We start from the raw sequence: 18851 nt of genomic DNA, 5'->3' as shown, positions 1-18851 counted from the left end.
GCCGGTGGGGCGAGACCTTCTCTGGACTAATTCTAGACTCGTTTCATCCAATGCAGGGCATTAAAAAGGGGCTGTCGGTGCGTCGAGGTGGACACCTGGGATGGCCCCAATGGAGAACCCATTGTATATCACGGGCACACCTTTACCTCCAAAATCTTCTTCAGAGATGTTATATCAGCCATCAACAAGTATGCATTCACGGTGTGTAGCTCAGAAGACGAGAAATGTCATTATCTAAATGTTTCTGTAAATTCTGCCAATAACTTACTGAACCTCTGTAAGGGTCCATTCACACGTCCGTAGTGTATTTCGGATCCGCAATACACCCGGCCGGCACCCCCCATACAACTGCCTATTCTTGTCAGCAATTGTGGACAAGAATAGGACATGTTCTATTTTTTTCCGGGCCAGAAAAACGGGGCCGCGCTCCAGAAATGCGGATGCGAAGAGCACATAGTGGGCTCTCCGCATCCTTTCCTGCCCCATAGAGAATGAATGGGTCCGGATATTGCGGAACGGATGAGGACCCATTCCATGGACGTGTGAATGGACCCTTAAAGGGTTTATTTAGTCCGGATTCCCCTTCTAGGTTTTCCCGGCACAGAGGCAATCCCACAGGCCCAAATCGCTAGGATGTGCCTCCAATGTCGGCTAGGTACAGGGACCACCTGTGGGACACCCCGCTATCTCTAGAAGCGGGACCTTACAGGGAAGGGGAGCGCATCACTGTGCATAGCGGGCTTGCTATTTACTTCTATATTACTTCCAAGCGAGAGGTGGCCGTGCATGGTGGGGTGCTCTCCTTCACTTTGGGATCCCCATTCTACAGATAGTACCCACAGCTATCTGACATTGGGGGCATATCTTGGCCAACCCCTTTAAGGAAGACCATGCTGCAGAAAGAGAGGGGACTCTGCCCTAAATGAGCTCTGCGGCCCCTTCATTCTGTTTCCATGGCTGAGGAGGCAGGTAATGTGTCCAGGACCGAGATGAGAGATTTGTGTTCTGGTTGTATTTAGATTATTGTCTATGTTAGATACCATTGTAACAAACCCTCAGCTGTGAGGAGTATTCATTTTGTGCTTCAGGCAACGGCAGCGTGCACTTTTCTTTGCTTGGTGATAGTGTACACAGTAAAGTCTGCAGTTTTTGTGTTTTTTCAAGATCTCTGCTTGCTACCTCCTCTCCTGGTCATGCGATTGATCACACAGGTGCACCGCTCGTTACCGTCATCAGAGTTCTGTCTTGTAACGAGCCTGGCACCTGTGCATCCATCACGTGACCTGGACTGGGAATGACAGCAAACAGAGATATTGAAATCCATAAGTAATTCATACAGGTCACGTGGCCCAGAGATTCTCTTTGTAAAATGTAGCCGCCCCTTATGATTATATCTGCTTCTAATAAGCTTGGTGACGCAAACACCACCGACATGCTGAAACTATGTCAGGAATACCCGCTTATGGGTGGGCATTACATAAGCCCCACCCATTTGCAGTCAGAATTTTCCAGGACTGTCTCTCTAAGGCCTTTTCACACGACCGTTTGGCTTTTTTTTAGTGTTTCGCGGTCCGTTTTTTAACAGATCCGTTGTTCCGTTTTTTGTTTCCGTTCTGTTTTTCCGTATGGCAAATACAGTATACAATAATTACATAGAAAAAATGGGGCCGGGCATAACATTTTCAATAGAAGGTTCGCAAAAACGGATACAGAAGATATGCGGACCCATTGACTTGAATGGAGCCACGGAATGTGATTTGCGGGCAATAATAGGACGTTCTATCTTTCAACGGAACGGAAAAACGGAAATACGGAATGCATACGGAGTACATTCAGTTTTTTTGCGGAACCATTGAAATGAATGGTTCCGTATACGGAACGCAAAAAACGGTCGTGTGAAAGAGGCCTAAGGCCTCATGCACACAACCGTATGTATTTTGCGGTCCGCAAAAAACAGATGCACAAAAAATATGGATGACGTCCGTGTGCATTCCGTGTTTTGCGGAACGGAACAGCTGGGCCCTAATAGAACAGTCCTATCCTTGTCCGTAATGCGGACAATAATAGGACATGTTCTATATTTTTGCGGAACGGAAACATGGACATACGGAAACGGAATGCACATGGAGTACCTTCCTTTTTTTTTTTTGTGGACCCATAGAAATTAATGGTTCCGTATACGGTCCGCAAAAAAACGGAACGGACACGGAAAGAAAATACGTTTGTGTGCATGAGCCCTAAGGGCTCGTTCAAATGTATGTTTTTTGCGTTCCGTATACGGGCTATATACTGAACCATTCATTTCAACGGTTCCGCAAAAAAAAAAATGGAATGTACTCCGTATGCATTCCGTTTCCGTATTTCTGTTTTTCCGTTCAAAGATAGAACATGTCCTATTATTGCCCGCAAATCACGTTCCGTGTCTCCATTCAAGTCAATGGGTCCGCAAAAAAAAAACGGAACACATACGGAATGTACAATGTTTTTGCGGAACATTCTATTAAAATGTTATGCCCAGCCCATTTTTTTCAATGTAATTACTGTATACTGCATATGCCATACGGAAAAACGAAATGGAAAAACGGAACAGAAACAGAAACACTACTGAAACAAAAAATGGAAAAACTAATTCGTTAAAAATGGCCCGCAAAACACTGAAAACGCCATACGGTCGTGTGAACGAGCCCTAAGTTTGAGACCATTGGCAAACAATGCCCAGGGGTGTCACCGAGCCCGCCCAGACCCCTGAACGCCCAGTTACAGTGATGACAATGACAGCCATACTGACTGGCACTCAGCTTTCCCAGAAACAGATATAAGTGGGGAAAAGCGTAATTCTTTCAGGTCCGATTTTGCTGGGGCCTTAGGTAGATGATGCAGGAGTCCAGTCAGACGTGTCCGTTGGGTGACCGCTACTTTATCGGTGATATCCCGGGACAGGTGCCAGGCGTCCCTGCCCCAGACACAGGGCGTCCTCCGCCAGTGTCATTACCGCTTATCTGCTACGCTGCCGCTCTGAAGAAAGAAAGCTAATATGTCATCTTATAAATATTGCATCGCTTCCTTAAAAGTGAGATACAGTAAATGAGCAGGTGGTGAAAAACAATCTGCAGCGGGCACACCGCTGCAAGAAGACGGCGGGCACGTGACTCTGGATTTTTGGCGCTGTCCACAGGTATCCGACTACCCGGTCATTCTGTCTTTGGAAAACCACTGCAGCGTGGAGCAGCAAGACGCTATGGCGCAACACCTGAAAAGCATTCTGGGAGAAAAGCTGGTGGTCAGCACTCTGGATGGACGGATTCCAGTGCAATTACCCTCTCCTGAGGTAAGAGGGCGAGACAATCCTTGTAGAGGTCAGCTGCCCCATGGAGACGGGATGTAGGCTTTTGGAGTCTTTTTTTTTTATTGCTTTAACGCTTCTAGAGGCAAAAATTAAGGAATTCTGTAAATAGGCTTCATAAAAAATACCCTACCGTTTTGTGTATACAGCTCTATGTGTCTCCGTGGTTACTGACCTCAAAGTAACCCATTGTAGTCTGATCCAGCAGTGGTGTGTTAGTCTTTGACGGTATGTAGGTAAGGCCTCATGCACACGACCGTTGTGTGCATCCGCGGCCGTTGTTCCGTTTTCCGTTTTTTTTTTTCGCGGACCCATTGACTTTCAATGGGTCCGTGGAAAAATCGGAAAATGCACCGTTTGGCTTCCGCGTCCGTGATCCGTTTTTCCAGTCCGTGAAAAAAATATGACCTGTCCTATTTTTTTCACGGACAACGGTTCACGGACCCATTCAAGTCAATGGGTCCGTGAAAAATCACGGATGCACACAAGATAGTCATCCGCGTCCGTGATCCGTGTCCGTGATCCGTGTCCGTTTTTCCTATCATTTTCAATGGAAACTTGACTTAGTTTTTTTTTTCACTTTTCATGTCCGTGGATCCTCTAAAAATCAAGGAAGACCCACGGAAGAAAAAACGGTCACGGATCACGGAACAACGGAAATCTGTTTTGCGGACCGCAAAAAAAAGCGGTCGTGTGCATGAGGCCTTAACAAGAGGAAGCAGAAGGATTGCAGTGATATAAGGATGCAGGGTCTGACTACACAGGGGTTGTTTGTAGTCTGTAACCATGGAAACGTGTTGGTCTGCATACATGCACCAAGGAAAACACACAATGGGAATGATGTTTATTTATTTATAAAGCTACATGTTTTATTTTAGACGGACTGGACTAATATGCAACATGTTTGCAAAAGTCTACATTACCTTTCAAAGGTTTTATGAGATAATTAAAGGGATGTTCAACAAATGAAGCCAAAAACATACGCAACCTTCTAATATTATTTGTGCATCATTTACTCATGATACTAAAGATCTTAGCTTGCAGTCATTGACTGGGAAGCTTTATTGCTTATTTCCAGAGAATGGAAAGATGTCTTGGTGATATATAATGCTCACCCGAGAGAGCCCAACTGACCCATGATGCATGGTTGGGGTCCTTTATACAGATTATGCACGGAGTTCCAGAAGCTTCACCTCTACAAACAAGGATGTACTGTACTAACACACTCTTCTCCCCCAACTTTCTCCATACTTTCACACCTACTCTAATACTTCCCCCATAATCTTCCCTACTCGTCATACTCTCCCTGTAAGCGCTCCCTTCAACTCTCTATACCAGGGGTCTCCAAACCCCGGCCCGCGGGCCACAACCGGCCCGCTTGTGCGTTCGATCCGGCCCGCCCGCAGCTGGCAGGTTGCAGGAACCAAATCCGCACAACCGCCCATGCTGTCACGCTTGTGTTGTGTGTTCGATTCCGCGCCCGCCCGCAGCTGACAGGTTGCAGGAACGAAAGCCGCACAACCGCCCATGCTGTCACGCTGTGCTTTTTGATTGGCTGCTGGGACCGCCGATGTCCCGGCAACCAGTGACGTCACAGGTGCGGCACCTCCCCTCTTCCCGCCCGCTGTTTGAAATAACAAATCCACGTGTGTAGCAGCGGGCGGGAGTCGGGACTCAGGAGTCCAAGAAGAAAAAAAAAAGAAGAGGAGCAGAAGCCGGCTACAGCGGAGGCAAGTGTTGCACAACGCTGATGGGGACACAATGGGGAACGCTGACATTGCTGTGCTGCGCTGATGGGGACACAAGCTGCTGAGGACACATACTGATGGGGATATTGCTGTGCTGCTGGGGACACTGCTGATGGGGACTTTGCTGTGCTGATGGGGACATTGCTGTTCTGATGGGGACACCGTTGATGAGGACACGGGTGTCCCCATCAATGGTGTCCCCATCAGCACAGCAATGTCCCCATCAGAGGTGTCCCCATCAGCGATGATGGGCACACTGCTGATGGGGACAATTCTGTTCTGATGGGGACATTGCTGGGGACACCGCTGTTTGGCACACTGCTGATGGGGACATGGGTGTCCACATCAATGGTGTCCCCATCAGGATAGCAATGTCCCCATCAGCGGTAACCCCATAATCGATGTCCCCATCAGCACAGCAATGTCCCCATCAGAGGTGTCCCCATCAGCGGTGATGGGGACACATGCTGCTGGGGACACCGCTGACAGGGACATTGCTGTGCTGATGGGGATGTTGCGGTGGACACTGCTGATGGGGACATTGCTGTTCTGATGGAACATTGCTGGGGACACCGCTGATGGGGACATGGGTATCCCCATCAGCGGTGACCCATCATCGGTTTCCACATCAGCACAGCGGCGTCCCCATCAGCAATGATGGGGACGCTGCTAATGTGGAAACTGCTGATGTGAACATTGCTGTGCTGATGGGGACATTGCTGAGGACACCGCTGATTGGCACACTGCTGATGGGGACAAAGGTGTCCCCATCAATGGTGTCCCCATCAGTACAGCAATGTCCCCATCAGCGTCCCCATTCTGATGGGGACATTGCTGTTCTGATGGGGACACCACTGATAGGGACACGGGTGTCCCCATCAACCGCGTCCCCAAAGGCAGTGTCCCCATCAGTGGTGTCCCCATCAGCTGCTAATGGGGACTCCGCTGATGGGGACATTGCTGTTCTGATGGGGACATCATTAATGGGGACATTGCTGTGCTGATGCTGACATTGCTGTTCTGATGGGGACATTGCTGTGCTGATGGGGACACCGCTGATGGGGACATTGCTGTGCTGATGGGGACACCGCTGATGGGGACATTGCTGTGCTGATGGGGACAACGCTGATAGGGACACGGGTGTCCCCATCAATGGTGTCCCCATCAGTGGTGTCCCCATCAGCACAGCAATGTCCCCAACAGCAGCGTCCCCATCAGTGGTGTCCCCATCAGCACAGCAATGTCCCCAACAGCAGCGTCCCCATCAGTGGGTGTCCCCATGATGGGAATATTGTTTTTCTGATGGGAATATTGTTTTTTTGATGGGAATATTTTTTTTTTTATGGGAATATTGCTTTTCTGATGGGGACATTGCTGTTCTGATTTGGCCATTGCTGTTCTGATGGGGACACCGCTGATAGGGACACGGGTGTCCCCATCAATGGTGTCCCCATCAGCCGCGTCCCCAACAGCAGTGTCCCCATCAGTGGTGGCCCCTATCAGCTGCTAATGGGGACTCCGCTGATGGGGACATTGCTGTTCTGATGGGGACATCGTTGATGGGGACATTGCTGTGCTTAAGGGTGACACGGCTGATGGGGACATTGCTGTGCTGATGCTGACATTGCTGTGCTGATGCTGACATTGCTGTGCTGATGCTGACATTGCTGTGCTGATGGGGACATTGCTGTGCTGATGGGGACATTGCTGTGCTGATGGGGACATTGCTGTGCTGATGCTGACATTGCTGTGCTGATGCTGACATTGCTGTGCTGATGGGGACATTGCTGTGCTGATGGGGACATTGCTGTGCTGATGCTGACATTGCTGTGCTGATGGGGACATTGTTGTGCTGATGCTGACATTGCTGTGCTGATGGGGACATTGCTGTGCTGATGGGGACATTGCTGTGCTGATGGGGACATTGCTGTGCTGATGGGGACATTGCTGTGCTGATGGGGACATTGTTGTGCTGATGCTGACATTGCTGTGCTGATGCTGACATTGCTGTGCTGATGGGGACATTGCTGTGCTGATGGGGACATTGCTGTGCTGATGGGGACATTGTTGTGCTGATGCTGACATTGCTGTGCTGATGGGGACATTGCTGTGCTGATGGGGACATTGCTGTGCTGATGGGGACATTGCTGTGCTGATGGGGACATTGCTGTGCTGATGGGGACATTGCTGTGCTGATGGGGACATTTTTGTGCTGATGGGGACACCGCTGATAGGGACACGGGTGTCTTTGCGTTGTTAATATATATACATTTAATTTAATACATAACTGATTTTTTTTTCCGGCCCCCGAATACTTGTAAAATCTTCAATGTGGCCCTCCTGTTGAAAAGTTTGGAGACCCCTGCTCTATACTATCCTCATACAATTCCCCTACGCTCTCTAAATTCTCCTAACGCTCCCCACGAAAACCCTCACAATATTCCTCCTATATTCTGGTCATACCCTAATACTTTCCCCATACTCTCCCCTACTCTTCATACTCTCACTGTACTCTATACTCCCCCCCCCCCTCCCCATACTCAGGAATTACGAGGAAAAATCATCATAAAAGGCAAGAAGATTGGGAGGTTGGAGGACAGTTTAGGTGAGCCCTCTGAAGAATCTTACATGGGAGAAATCTCAGAGGAAGAAGATGGTGGTGATGTGGATGAGGAGAACATCCGCGGTGAAGATAAAAAGAGATCCAAGGCAGGTTCTATGTTCTTGATCTTTTGAGAGGTGTTTAACAAGGTCTTTCAATAAACATCTTAAAGGGGTTCTCCGCTTCAGACAAAGCCCTCTTGTTAGAAGGGTCCCTTGACAAGAGGTTGTTCCCAGCTGTAATCTGTGGGGGAAACGGTCAATATTTTTCCTGTAGGGCCACCACAGGAGACATGGAGCTCTACACTGTGTCTATTCATTTCAGTGGGTTCTCCAGGGAGAGACGCCCTTTGTAACCGCTCTTCACTCTTCCCAAGAGGTGAACAGCGGACCCTTCAACTAACTCAAAATTCCCTATTAGACTTTATGAAAATGGGTTTTATAAACAGAACGACCCCTTTAAGAACTTCATTTAGATTTAAGTGCATTTTCAGCTATTCCATATAACGTACAAGTGGCTGACAACTGCCAATTAAAATTTTATAATTTTTTGTCAGAAGTCCAAGGATCGCCTCTCTCAGGAATTATCCGACTGCATTATCTACTGTAAAAGCGTCCCCTTCGAGAGCTTCAAGCATTCTAGGATCCAGTACAAGCTATATGAAATGTCTTCCTTCACAGAGTATAAAGCCCGGAAACTTGTGAAAGAACCAGGTGACCTTTCAATGGATGATAGGATTTATAATCCAAAGGCTCCTAAGAACTTGCATTGGATAGTTGTATCAGCTGAAGGTATTGCTAGTGCCACCCTGAGGAGAATACTCCCGGCTTATGACTTAGCCTGGATTCACATGGTGCTGCCACACTGTGGCAAAACCGCAATATGTTATCTTTTGGCATCTATCTGTGAATTTGTAGAAGTCTCAGCCTTTGTATTTTGGGACTCTTGTTTTCTTTTAGGGAATGAATTTGTCCGACACAACGCCTGGCAACTGACGCGAGTTTACCCCACAGGTCTTCGGACAGACTCCTCAAATTATAACCCCCAAGACATGTGGAATGTGGGATGTCAAATGGGTAAAGTTTTATTCAAGGATTTACTGAGTCTACTCAGATTGTGTATGCAAATTTACCCCAAATGCAATACTGGGAAATAGTGACCATAAAGTAATAACCTTCCAATTGTCATTCAAAATAGCATTTCTACAGGGAGGAACAAAAATACCAAACTTCAAAAAAGCTAAATTTAGCCAACTAAGAGAGGCCATCGGCCTAACTAACTGGGACAAAGTCCTCAAAAATAAAAAATACAGCCACAAAATGGGATATTTTTTAAAAGCATCCTAAAATCTAATTGTGAGAGGTACATACCTTATGGGAATAAAAGGTTAAGGAACAAGAAGAAACCAATGTGGATAAATAGAAATGTAAAGAAAGCAATAAATGACAAAAAGAAAGCATTTAAATCCCTGAAACAGGAGGGCAGCACGGAAGCACTGAAAAACTATAAGGAAAGAAATAGAATATGTAAAAAACAAATAAAAGCAGCAAAACTAGAGATCGAGAGATTAATTGCCAAAGAGAGCAAAACTAACCCTAAAATGTTCTTCAATTATATAAATGGTAAAAAGTATAAATCTGAAGGTGTCGGCCCTCTACAGAGTAATGAGGGGGGAGTCGCAGAGAGCGATGAGGAGAAAGCAAAGCTGTTAAATATTTTTTTCTCCACTGTATTCACTGAAGAAAATAAACTGTCAGATGAAATGCAGAATTTAAAAGTAAATTCCCCATTAAAAGTGTCCTGTCTGACCCAGGAAGAAGTACAGCAGCGACTTAAAAAGATTAAAATAGACAAATCGCCAGGATCGGATGGCATACACCCCTGTATCCTAAGGGAATTAAGTAATGTCATAGCCAGACCCTTATTTCTGATATTTAAGGACTCTATACTGACAGGGAGTGTTCCACAGGATTGGCGCATGGCAAATGTGGTGCCAATATTCAAAAAGCGTCCAAAAACAGAACCCGGAAACTATTGGCCGGTAAGTATAACATCTGTCGTGGGTAACCTGTTTGAAGGTTTTCTGAGAGATGCTATGTTAGAGCATCTCAATGGAAATAAGCAAATAACGCCATATCAGCATGGCTTCGTGAGGGATCGGTCATGTCAGACTAATTGAATCAGTTTCTATGAGGAGGTAAGTTCTAGACTTGACAGCGGCGAATCAATGGATGTCGTGTATCAGGACTTCTCCAAAGCATTTGACACTGTACCACATAAAGGGTTAGTATATAAAATGAGAATGCTCGGACTGGGAGAAAATGTCTGTAAGTGGGTAAGTAACTGGCTCAATGATAGAAAACAGAGGGTGGTTATTAACGGTACATACTCAGATTGGGTCACTGTCACTAGTGGAGTACCTCAGGGGTCATTATTCGGCCCTATTCTCTTTAATATATGTATTAATGATCTTGTAGAAGGCTTGCACAGTAAAGTATCAATTTTTGCAGATGACACTAAACTGTGTAAAGTAATTAACACGGAAGAGGACAGTATACTGTATATACTACAGAGGACAGTATACTGTATATATACTACAGAGGACAGTATACTGCATATATACTACAGAGAACAGTATACTGTATATATACTACAGAGGACAGTATACTGTATATATACTACAGAGGACAGTATACTGTATATATACTACAGAGGACAGTATACTGTATATATACTACAGAGGGCAGTATACTGTGTATATACTACAGAGGACAGTATACTGTATATATACCACAGAGGACAGTATACTGTATATATATATACTACAGAGGACAGTATACTGTATATATACTACAGAGGACAGTATACTGTATATATACTACAGAGGACAGTATACTGCTACAGATGAGGTTTAACACTGACAAATGTAAGGTTATGCACATGGGAAGGAATAATGCAAGTCACCCGTACATACTAATTGGTAAAACACTCGGTAATACTGACATGGAAAAGGACCTAGGAATTTTAGTGAACAGCAAACTAAGCTGCAGAAACTAAGGTCAGGCAGCTGCTGCCAAGGCCAATAAGATAATGGACTGCATCAAAGGGGGCATAGATGCGGGTGATGAGAAAATAGTCCTACCAGTTTAAACATCATTAGTCAGACCACACATGAAAAACTGTGTACAGTTCTGGGCTCCTGTGAACAAGGCAGACATAGCAGAGCTGGAGAGGGTTCAGAGGAGGGCAACTAAAGTAATAACTGGAATGGGGCAACTACAGTACCCTGAAAGATGATCAAAATTAGGGTTATTCACTTTAGAAAAAAGACGACTGAGGGGAGATCTAATTACTATGTATAAATATATCAGGGGTCAGTACAGAGATCACTCCCATCATCTATTTATCCCCAGGATTGTGACTGTGACGAGGGGACATCCTCTGCATCTGGAGGAAAGTTTGTAGACAAAGATAGAAGAGGATTCTTTACAGTAAGAGCGGTGAGTGTTATGGGACGCAGGCGGCGGGCTAATGTTCCCCTGCGCCGCCGGCGTTCCCCGATCTCACTGCAGCACGGACTCTCGCTGCATCCGGCTGCGCTTCTTGGTTCCCGGCGTCTCCGTTGTCATGGTGACGGGGGACGCTGCACGCCCGGCCGCACTCCTCCTGCAGGAGCGGTCGGCGTTCCCCGTCACCATAGGAACCAGGAGGGGCTGAGCGCCAAGCTGGGCGCTCGGCTACAGGCAGGGAGGATGGGTCATGTGACGCTGGCCACGTCACATGATCCCTTTCCTCCACTATATAAACAGGCAACCTGCTGGCCACAGGTTGCCAGTGATTGTCACTTAGGCTGTGTATATCCACCGCGCTACTGCACTGTTTGACCTCTCGGATTTGACCTTTGTTCGTCTTCTGACCCGCCTACTGCCTGCTCCCTGGGTACTGTCGCTACCTCCCGAATTTGACCTCGGATCGTTCTCTGATCAATCTCCTGCCTTTCCCCTTTGTACTTACGCGACCTCACGGACTGACCTCGGCTAGTTGACACGCCATTGTCTCCTCCATTAGGGGGCACCTCCACCTTTGTTTACTTTCCTGTTCTACCGTCCGGATACGGCATGTGTGTGCCGTTCTCTGCCTCAGCTGTCCGTTCCCTCTCTGTCTCTGTCCTCTCCGCTCTGCACTTACGTAGGTCAGGGACCGCCGCCCAGTTGCGCCCCGTCGCCTAGGGCGGGTAGTGCAAGTAGGCAGGGACAGAGTTGGGGATGGCAGTCAGGGGGTGCACTTCCTCTCTTCTTTGCCCAACGTGACAGTAAGACTATGGAGCTCTCTGCCTGAGGAGGTGGTGATGGTGAGTTCACTAAAAGAGTGGCCTGGATGTATTTCTGGAGTGTAATAATATTACAGGCTATAGCTACTAGATAGGGGTCGCTGATCCAGGGAGTTATTCTGATACCTGATTGGAGTTGGTAAGGATTTATTTTTCCCTTAAGTAGGGAAAATAGGCTTCTACTTTACAGTTTCTTTTTTTGCCTTCCTCTGGATCAACTTGCAGGATAACAGGCCGAGCTGGATGGACAAATGTATTTTTTCAGCCTTATAATCTTATGTTACTATAATACAGCCCTGCTATGTATAGGAAAATGACTGATATGATACTGCCCCCCCCCCCCCCCCATGTACAGAAAAAAACTACTATAATACTGCCTCCCATATACATGAATATAACTACTATAATACTGCTCCTATGTACAAGAATATAACTACTATAATACTGCCTCCTATGTACAAGAATATAACTACTATACAGGGAGTGCAGAATTATTAGGCAAGTTGTATTTTTGAGGATTAATTTTATTATTGAACAACAACCATGTTCTCAATGAACCCAAAAAACTCATTAATATCAAAGCTGAATATTTTTGGAAGTAGTTTTTAGTTTGTTTTTAGTTTTAGCTATTTTAGGGGGATATCTGTGTGTGCAGGTGACTATTACTGTGCATAATTGTTAGGCAACTTAACAAAAAACAAATATATACCCATTTCAATTATTTATTTTTACCAGTGAAACCAATATAACATCTCAACATTCACAAATATACATTTCTGACATTCAAAAACAAAACAAAAACAAATCAGTGACCAATATAGCCACCTTTCCTTGCAAGGACACTCAAAAGCCTGCCATCCATGGATTCTGTCAGTGTTTTGATCTGTTCACCATCAACATTGCGTGCAGCAGCAACCACAGCCTCCCAGACACTGTTCAGAGAGGTGTACTGTTTTCCCTCCTTGTAAATCTCACATTTGATGATGGACCACAGGTTCTCAATGGGGTCAGATCAGGTGAACAAGGAGGCCATGTCATTAGATTTTCTTCTTTTATACCCTTTCTTGCCAGCCACGCTGTGGAGTACTTGGACGCGTGTGATGGAGCATTGTCCTGCATGAAAATCATGTTTTTCTTGAAGGATGCAGACTTCTTCCTGTACCACTGCTTGAAGAAGGTGTCTTCCAGAAACTGGCAGTAGGACTGGGAGTTGAGCTTGACTCCATCCTCAACCCGAAAAGGCCCCACAAGCTCATCTTTGATGATACCAGCCCAAACCCGTACTCCACCTCCACCTTGCTGGCGTCTGAGTCGGACTGGAGCTCTCTGCCCTTTACCAATCCAGCCACGGGCCCATCCATCTGGCCCATCAAGACTCACTCTCATTTCATCAGTCCATAAAACCTTAGAAAAATCAGTCTTGAGATATTTCTTGGCCCAGTCTTGACGTTTCAGCTTGTGTGTCTTGTTCAGTGGTGGTCGTCTTTCAGCCTTTCTTACCTTGGCCATGTCTCTGAGTATTGCACACCTTGTGCTTTTGGGCACTCCAGTGATGTTGCAGCTCTGAAATATGGCCAAACTGGTGGCAAGTGGCATCTTGGCAGCTGCACGCTTGACTTTTCTCAGTTCATGGGCAGTTATTTTGCGCCTTGGTTTTTCCACACGCTTCTTGCGACCCTGTTGACTATTTTGAATGAAACGCTTGATTGTTCGATGATCACGCTTCAGAAGCTTTGCAATTTTAAGAGTGCTGCATCCCTCTGCAAGATATCTCACTATTTTTGACTTTTCTGAGCCTGTCAAGTCCTTCTTTTGACCCATTTTGCCAAAGGAAAGGAAGTTGCCTAATAATTCTGCACACCTAATATAGGGTGTTGATGTCATTAGACCACACCCCTTCTCATTACAGAGATGCACATCACCTAATATGCTTAATTGGTAGTAGGCTTTCGAGCCTATACAGCTTGGAGTAAGACAACATGCATAAAGAGGATGATGTGGTCAAAATACTCATTTGCCTAATAATTCTGCACGCAGTGTAATACTGCCTCCTGTGTACAATAATACAACTACTATAATACTGCTCCTATGTACAAGAATATATCTACTATAATACTGCCTCCTATGTACAGAAATATAACTACTATAATACTGCTCCTATGTACAAGAATATAACTACTATAATACTGCCTCCTATGTACAAGAATATAACTACTATAATACTGCCCCTATGTACAAGAATATAACTACTATAATACTGCTCCTATGTACAAGAATATAACTACTATAATACTGCCTCCTATGTACAAGAATATAACTACTATAATACTGCTCCTATGTACAAGAATATAACTACTATAATACTTCTCCTATGTACAAGAATATAACTATAATACTGCTCCTATGTACAAGAATATAACTACTATAATACTGCTCCTATGTACAAGAATATAACTACTATAATACTGCTCCTATGTACAAGAATATAACTACTATAATACTGCTCCCATGTATAAGAATATAACTACTATAATACTGCCTCCTATGTACAAGAATATAACTACTATAATACTGCTTCCTATGTACAAGAATACAACTACTATAATACTGCCCCTATGTACAAGAATATAACTACTATAATACTGCTCCTATGTACAAGAATATAACTACTATAAAACTGCTCCTATGTACAAGAATATAACTACTATAATACTGCTCCTATGTACAAGAATATAACTACTATAATACTGCTCCTATGTACAAGAATATAACTACTATAATACTGCCTCCTATGTACAAGAATATAACTACTATAATACTGCTCCTATGTACAAGAATATAACTACTATAATACTGCCTCCTATGTACAATATAACTACTATAATACTGCTCCTATGTACAAGAATATATCTACTATAATACTGCTCCTATGTACAAGAATATAACTACTATACTACTGCCTCCTATGTACAAGAATATAACTACTATAATACTGCCTCCTATGTACAAGAATATAACTACTATAATACTGCTCCTATGTACAATATAACTACTATAATACTGCTCCTATGTACAAGAATATAACTACTATAATACTGCCCCTATGTACAAGAATATAACTACTATAATACTGCTCCTATGTACAAGAATATAACTACTATAATACTGCTCCTATGTACAAGAATATAACTACTATAATACTGCCTCCTATGTACAAGAATATAACTACTATAATACTGCTCCTATGTACAAGAATATAACTACTATAATACTACCTCCTATGTACAAGAATATAACTACTATGATACTGCTCCTATATACAAGAATATAACTACTATAATACTGCTCCTATGTACAAGAATATAACTACTATAATACTGCCTCCTATGTACGAGAATATAACTACTATAATACTTCTCATATGTACAAGAATATAACTACTATAATACTGCTCCTATGTACAAGAGTATAACTACTATAATACTGCCCCTATGTACAAGAATATAACTACTATAATACTGCCCCTATGTACAAGAATATAACTACTATAATACTGCTCCTATGTACAAGAATATAACTACTATAATACTGCTCCTATGTACAAGAATATAACTACTATAATACTGCTCCTATGTACAAGAATATAACTACTATAATACTTCTCATATGTACAAGAATATAACTATAATACTGCTCCTATGTACAAGAATATAACTACTATAATACTGCTCCTATGTACAAGAATATAACTACTATAATACTGCTCCTATGTACAAGAATATAACTACTATAATACTGCTCCCATGTATAAGAATATAACTACTATAATACTGCCTCCTATGTACAAGAATATAACTACTATAATACTGCTTCCTATGTACAAGAATACAACTACTATAATACTGCCCCTATGTACAAGAATATAACTACTATAATACTGCTCCTATGTACAAGAATATAACTACTATAAAACTGCTCCTATGTACAAGAATATAACTACTATAATACTGCTCCTATGTACAAGAATATAACTACTATAAAACTGCTCCTATGTACAAGAATATAACTACTATAATACTGCCTCCTATGTACAATATAACTACTATAATACTGCTCCTATGTACAAGAATATAACTACTATAATACTGCTCCTATGTACAAGAATATAACTACTAGAATACTGCTCCTATGTACAAGAATATAACTACTATAATACTGCTCCTATGTACCAGAATATAACTACTATAATACTGCTCCTATATATAAGAATATATTTGAACTCTCAGCAGAATGTGTCTATAAACCGAAGATGCTTTATGTGTAAATGGGAAATTGGAGATAAAATTAGCTTCAACTGAACAGGAGACATTGCAGCGCAGTTATGAAATGTCATGTTGATTGCAGGGTAGTAATAGACTCCCAGCGCTAATAACCCTTCCTGTTCTCTGCTTTTACTTCTCAGTGGCCCTCAATTTCCAGACAGCAGGAGTAGAGATGGATCTTAACGATGGACTTTTCCAACAAAACGGACGTTGCGGTTATGTTCTGAAACCTTTGTTTATGAGACACGTAGATACCAATTTTAACCCTGATCTGCCACAAGACACTGCAGGCTACTTTCCTGTCAACCTATCCATACAGGTAATATAAAGGCCAAATTATTCAGGGGGTGTATTAATCCAGTGAACCAGCATAGCTCATTACACTATATAACATATGTATAACTTATACCAGCTGTACATATATAATTATATATAGGAGATACCCAGGTTATACCAGCATGCTCCATATCACTATATACAAGAAGATGTATAACTTATACCAGCTGTACATATATAATTATATACAGGAGATACCCAGGTTATACCAGCTGTACATATATAATTATATACAGGAGATACCCAGGTTATACCAGCATGGTCCATATCACTATATACAAGAAGATGTATAACTTATACCAGCTGTTCATATATAATTATATACAGGAGATACCCAGGTTATACCAGCGTGCTCCATATCACTATATACAAGAAGATGTATAACTTATACCAGCTGTACATATATAATTATATACAGGAGATGCCCAGGTTATACCAGCATGGTCCATATCACTATATACAAGAAGATGTATAACTTATACCAGCTGTTCATATATAATTATATACAGGAGATGCCCAGGTTATACCAGCATGGTCCATATCACTATATACAAGAAGATGTATAACTTATACCAGCTGTTCATATATAATTATATACAGGAGATACCCAGGTTATACCAGCATGCTCCATATCACTATATACAAGAAGATGTATAACTTATACCAGCTGTACATATATAATTATATACAGGAGATACCCAGGTTATACCAGCATGCTCCATATCACTATATACAAGAAGATGTATAACTTATACCAGCTGTACATACAGTTGCAAGAAAAAGTATGTGAACCCTTAGGAATTATATGGATTTCTGCACAAATTGGTCATAAAATGTGATCTGATCTTAATCTAAGTCACAACAATAGACAATCACAGTCTGCTTAAACTAATAACACACAAAGAATTAAATGTTACCATGTTTTTATTGAACACACCATGTAAACATTCACAGTGCAGGTGGAAAAAGTATGTGAACCCTTGGATTTAATAACTGGTTGAACCTCCTTTGGCAGCAATAACTTCCACCAAACGTTTCCTGTAGTTGCAGATCAGACGCGCACAACGGTCAGGAGTAATTCTTGACCATTCCTCTTTACAGAACTGTTTCAGTTCAGCAATATTCTTGGGATGTCTGGTGTGAATCGCTTTCTTGAGGTCATGCCTCAGCATCTCAATCGGGTTGAGGTCAGGACTCTGACTGGGCCACTCCAGAAGGCGTATTTTCTTCTGTTTAAGCCATTCTCTTGTTAATTTACTTCTATGCTTTGGGTCGTTGTCCTGTTGCAACACCCATCTTCTGTTGAGCTTCAGCTGGTGGACAGATGGCCTTAAGTTCTCCTGCAAAATGTCTTGATAAACTTGTGAATTCATTTTTCCTTTGATGATAGCAATCCGTCCAGGCCCTGACGCAGCAAAGCAGCCCCAAACCATGATGCCCCCACCACCATACTTCACAGTTGGGATGAGGTTTTGATCTTGGTGTGCTGTGCCTCTTTTTCTCCACACATAGTGTTGTGTGTTTCTTCCAAACAACTCAATTTTGGTTTCATTTGTCCACAGAATATTTTGCCAGTACTGCTGTGGAACATCCAGGTGCTCTTGTGCAAACTGTAAGCGTGCAGCAATGTTTTTTTCGGACAGCAGTGGCTTCCTCTGTGGTATCCTCCCATGAAATCCATTCTTGTTTAGTGTTTTACGTATCGTAGATTCGCTGACAGGGATGTTAGCATATGCCAGAGACTTTTGTAAGTCTTTAGCTGACACTCTAGGATTCTTCTTCACCTCATTGAGCAGTCTGCGCTGTGCTCTTGCAGTCATCTTTACAGGACGGCCACTCCTAGGGAGAGTAGCAGCAGTGCTGAACTTTCTCCATTTATAGACAATTTGTCTTACCGTGGACTGATGATGAACAGCAAGGCTTTTGGAGATCATTTTATAACCCTTTCAAGCTTTATGCAAGTCAACAATTCTTAATCGTAGGTCTTCCGAGAGCTCTTTTGTGCGAGGCATCATTCACATCAGGCAATGCTTCTTGTGAAAAGCAAACCCAGAACTGGTGTGTGTTTTTTATAGGGCAGGGCAGCTGTAACCAACACCTCCAATATCATCTCATTGATTGGACTCCAGTTGGCTGACACCTCACTCCAATTAGCTCTTGGAGATGTCAT

General features: G+C 43.3%; 1 protein-coding gene across 6 annotated transcripts in view; it reads left to right on the top strand.

Moving 5' to 3' along the window:
* PLCD4 (phospholipase C delta 4) overlaps nt 1-18851 on the top strand; it is a 66435-nt gene that overhangs the window by 38405 nt on the left and 9179 nt on the right. For 2 of the 6 annotated variants that reach the window (XM_040441266.1, XM_040441267.1), the window contains exons 9-13: nt 57-201; nt 3176-3328; nt 8250-8484; nt 8653-8769; nt 16486-16664. In XM_040441266.1, coding sequence (XP_040297200.1) covers nt 57-201; nt 3176-3328; nt 8250-8484; nt 8653-8769; nt 16486-16664 — 829 coding nt within the window. Of the gene's footprint in view, nt 1-56; nt 202-3175; nt 3329-7635; nt 7801-8249; nt 8485-8652; nt 8770-16485; nt 16665-18851 lie in introns of all 6 variants that reach the window. The other 4 variants (XM_040441271.1, XM_040441268.1, XM_040441269.1 and 1 more) reach the window with 4 other exon arrangements.

The sequence above is a fragment of the Bufo bufo genome, chromosome 7 (assembly GCF_905171765.1).
Source record: "Bufo bufo chromosome 7, aBufBuf1.1, whole genome shotgun sequence".
Taxonomy (NCBI): Eukaryota; Metazoa; Chordata; class Amphibia; order Anura; family Bufonidae; genus Bufo; species Bufo bufo.
This window is presented reverse-complemented; position numbering and strand designations above follow the sequence as displayed.